The sequence below is a fragment of the Nanorana parkeri genome, unplaced genomic scaffold, assembly GCF_000935625.1.
Source record: "Nanorana parkeri isolate BGI_ZX_2015 unplaced genomic scaffold, ASM93562v1 scaffold131, whole genome shotgun sequence".
Lineage (NCBI taxonomy): Eukaryota > Metazoa > Chordata > Amphibia > Anura > Dicroglossidae > Nanorana > Nanorana parkeri.
In genome coordinates, this window is record NW_017306399.1 from 10,628 (window position 1) to 14,327 (window position 3,700).

General features: G+C 48.8%; 1 protein-coding gene across 1 annotated transcript in view; it reads right to left on the minus strand.

Annotated features, from left to right (window-relative positions):
- Positions 1-235: 235 nt before the first annotated feature.
- LOC108784902 (FRAS1-related extracellular matrix protein 1-like) overlaps positions 236-3,700 on the minus strand; it is a 102,600-nt gene continuing 99,135 nt past the window's right edge. Inside the window, exons 32-34 of the mRNA XM_018553837.1 lie at positions 3,092-3,207; positions 1,878-1,963; positions 236-675 (exon numbers count right to left, since the gene is read on the minus strand). Of these exons, the coding sequence (XP_018409339.1) occupies positions 479-675; positions 1,878-1,963; positions 3,092-3,207 (399 nt within the window). The 3' untranslated portion in view covers positions 236-478. The remainder of the gene's footprint in view (positions 676-1,877; positions 1,964-3,091; positions 3,208-3,700) is intronic.

Here is a 3,700-nt window from a genome sequence, read left to right on the forward strand (position 1 = left end):
AGAGATGACCAGAGAGAGACCAGAGAGAGGGCCAAAGAGAGACCAGAGACGGGGCCAGAGAGATGACTAGAGAGAGACCAAAGAGAGGACCAGGGAGAGAACCAGGGAGAGACCAGAGAGAGGCCAGAGAGATGACCAGGGAGAGACCAAAGAGAGGACCAGGGAGAGACCAGAGAGAGGACCAGGGAGAGGCCGGAATCAAACAACTTACAATTGTCAGGAATTATCTTTTATTGGTGAAAAGTTTTTTGTAAAAAGTAAAAAAAGTGAAACATTTCCTAGGAGGACGATTTACGAGTTCTCATAAAATTGACATAAAACTCCTACAAACGTCGGCTTTAAATACAAGCGTTGTGCACTGCGCCGGGTACGGCTCCTCAGGGATGGAGAGTAATATCCCCGTAATCCCTCGCTTTACTATCTGTAAGGTTAAACGTGGGCGCCGTTCGCTTCCCGCCGCCGGTCGGATTCAGCAGCTTTATAACGGCACGGAGCAGATGTATCTGTGTCTCTCTCCGCAGCTTCTCTCCGTCCATTCCTCCTGCCTCCGGACGAGGACACAGCTCTTCTCCGAGGCTCCAGACAAAGAGGGAAGGGAGGGGTTGAAGCTACTGGGCGTCCATTGTTGTCCGTTGGCCCAGGACCGGGCTGAGGGTCTCTCCGCTGACCTCAGGCCTAACGGTATAAAAACCTGGATTAATATAGGAGTTATCTGTATCATAGCTACCACCCCGGTTTAAAGCTGAACTCCAGGATAAGCAAGTATTGTCTATATACAAGAGTCATGTGTATTCTTCCTTAAATCTCGGTGAGCTTTGTGTATTTCTTACAGATCTGTTCGAAACATGGAGCTTCCTGTAATAAAGACCGGCCACTGCTGCTCTCTCTCCTTGAGCAGGGTGACTGGTCTTGTCTCCGACCCCTCCTGTAATAAAGACCGGTCACAGCTGCCCTCTCTCCTTGTGTAGGGTGACTGGTCTTGTCTCCGCCCCCTCCTGTAATAAAGACCGGTCACAGCTGCCCTCTCTCCTTGTGCAGGGTGACTGGTCTTGTCTCCGACCCCTCCTGTAATAAAGACCGGTCACTGCTGCTCTCTTTCCTTGTGCAGGGTGACTGATCTTGTCTCCGCCCCCTCCTGTAATAAAGACCGCTCACTGCTGTTCTTTCTCCTTGTGAAGGGTGACTGGTCTTGTCTCCGCCCCCTCCTGTAATAAAGACTGCTCACTGCTGCTCTCTATCCTTATGCAGGGTCGGGGTAGGTGGGGCTTGCTGGATCCCCTCCCACAGCTCTGCTCTCATCACAGGCTATGTACAGCACAGGGATGATGTCACTTCTACAAGTTAATATCTGATTTTGCAAAGTCATTTGGTTCACACTAAGTAGATTTGTATCCTTTGTGGGTAATGAGAAGCAATCGGTATTTAAATGGAAGTTTCTATGCCCCAAGTTCAGCTTTCATACATGACAAATGACTCCCTGAGCACTACGGGTTAGCTATCAAGTCAGTACTGCAGAAGCTGTTTCCTTTCAGATTCTCTGTCTCTGATCGAGACTTTCAAAGCCATTTGGAGAGCGAGGAAGGAAATAGGAGTCCCTGCTGTCTTCAATGTAAGCTAAACAATGGAGATTTTACAACAGGAAGGAGAAACTGAAAGACGAGGTAAACATCCCTACAGCTCCCCCTGCTGGCTGGATAGAAGAATACAAAGTATGTATGTGCAATATTCATATTACATGAATAAAAACATATATTTATAATTGATTTTCTACCCGGATCATAATAAACAGACAATAAGTACAAAACGTCTCGACATTCTGACCCGAATGCCGAGCTGTACCTGCGCTCACATCTGATTGGAGTCTAGTAATATCTTACCGATCCAAAATGGCTTCCTGTTGGCAAAATTCCAGAGCCACCTCATGGCCGATTGTGAGTGCACACTTGTTAGATGACTGCCTGACCTGAAATACAGAGGTTGGGTGTCAGGGGGAGTTATGGAGAAGACCGCAGTACGTGTTCACCTAAAGAGTTCTGGATCCCAGGTTTCATGATCAAGAATCTGGGGTCATGTGATCCTGGAGCTCTATATCTTATAATGGCCGTCCCTTCTTGTCATGTATGTCCTGGGAGCCAATTCATTGTAATGATTTCCCATATTTATATAATGAAAATATATCCCATCTGTCCCTGTCCTAATCACACCAGCCCCTGTCCTAATCACACCAGTCCATATCCTGATTACACCAGCCCATGTCTTTTTCACACCAGTCCTTGTCCCGATCACACCAGTCCCTATCCTGATCCCACCAGTCCATATCCTGATTACACCAGCCCCTGTCCTAATCACACCAGCCCCTGTCTCGATCACACCAGCCCCTGTCTCGATCACACCAGCCCCTGTCTCGATCACACCAGCCCCTGTCCTGATCACACCAGCCCCTGTCCCGATCACACCAGTCCCTGTCCCGATCACACCAGTCCCTGTCCCGATCACACCAGTCTCTGTCCTGATCACACCAGTCCCTGTCCCGATACACCAGTTGCTGTCCTGATCACACCAGTCCCTGTCCTAATCACACCAGTGCCTGTCCCGATCACACCAGCCTTTATCTGTTACATCAGTGCCTGTCATCATAAATCAGCCTCTATACGAGTTACATCAGTCCCTGTGCCAACCAACATCAGTTCCTGTCCTAATCTCACTAGTCCCTGTCCTAATTATATCAGCCTCTGTCCCAGTAACATCAGTCAGACCAGTCCATGTTCCTATCATGTCACCCTCTGTCCCAGTTATGGTAGCCCCTGTCTCTGTCCGCATGTCCTACCTCAAAGACAGCAGCCTTTGTCCCAATCACATCAGTCCCTGTCCTAACTGATGACTAACCCAGCAGTAGGTTCTCGGAAGCAGGCTGCACACACACACACGGGGGAACATACAACCTGTCCGCAGGCAATGTCCTGGTGGGTTATGAGTTCAGGACTCCAGCACTGTAAGACCCCATTACTAACTCCAAGGACTGTCAGAGATCAGATAAGAGACTCATTGGACCGGATCCCACAAAGGATGGAAAAGTCTGTCAGTGGCTCACATTTGTGCACAGTCCTCCTCTGCCTCCTCCCAGGTGCTCCTCTTCCGGGTAATCAGATGATAGCAGTGCTTGTGGTGATGTGTCCACCCAGCAGGACATCTTCTCCGCTTCTCTAGCTACAGGCAAGCAAGGGTTAATTATAAGAAAACATGTTCTCTATGATCTCATTGCCCATATATGGACTAATACCAAATATGGACTTTGGGGAGGGGCTTCCTGCAGTGCTCTCTGACATCATTGCCCCATATATGGACTAATACCAAATATGGACTTTGGGGAGGGGCTTCCTGCAGTGCTCTCTGACATCATTGCCCCATATATGGACAATACCAAATATGGACATTGGGGAGGGGCTTCTTGCAGTGCTCTCTGACATCGTTGCCCCATATATGGACAATACCAAATATGGACATTGGGGAGGTGCTTCCTGCAGTGCTCTCTGACATCATTGCCCCATATATGGACTAATACCAAATATGGACATTGGGGAGGGGTTTCCCTGCGGTGCTTTCTGACATCATTGCCCCATATATGGACAATACCAAATATGGACATTGGGGAGGGGCTTCCTGCAGTGCTCTCTGACATCATTGCCCCATATATGGACAA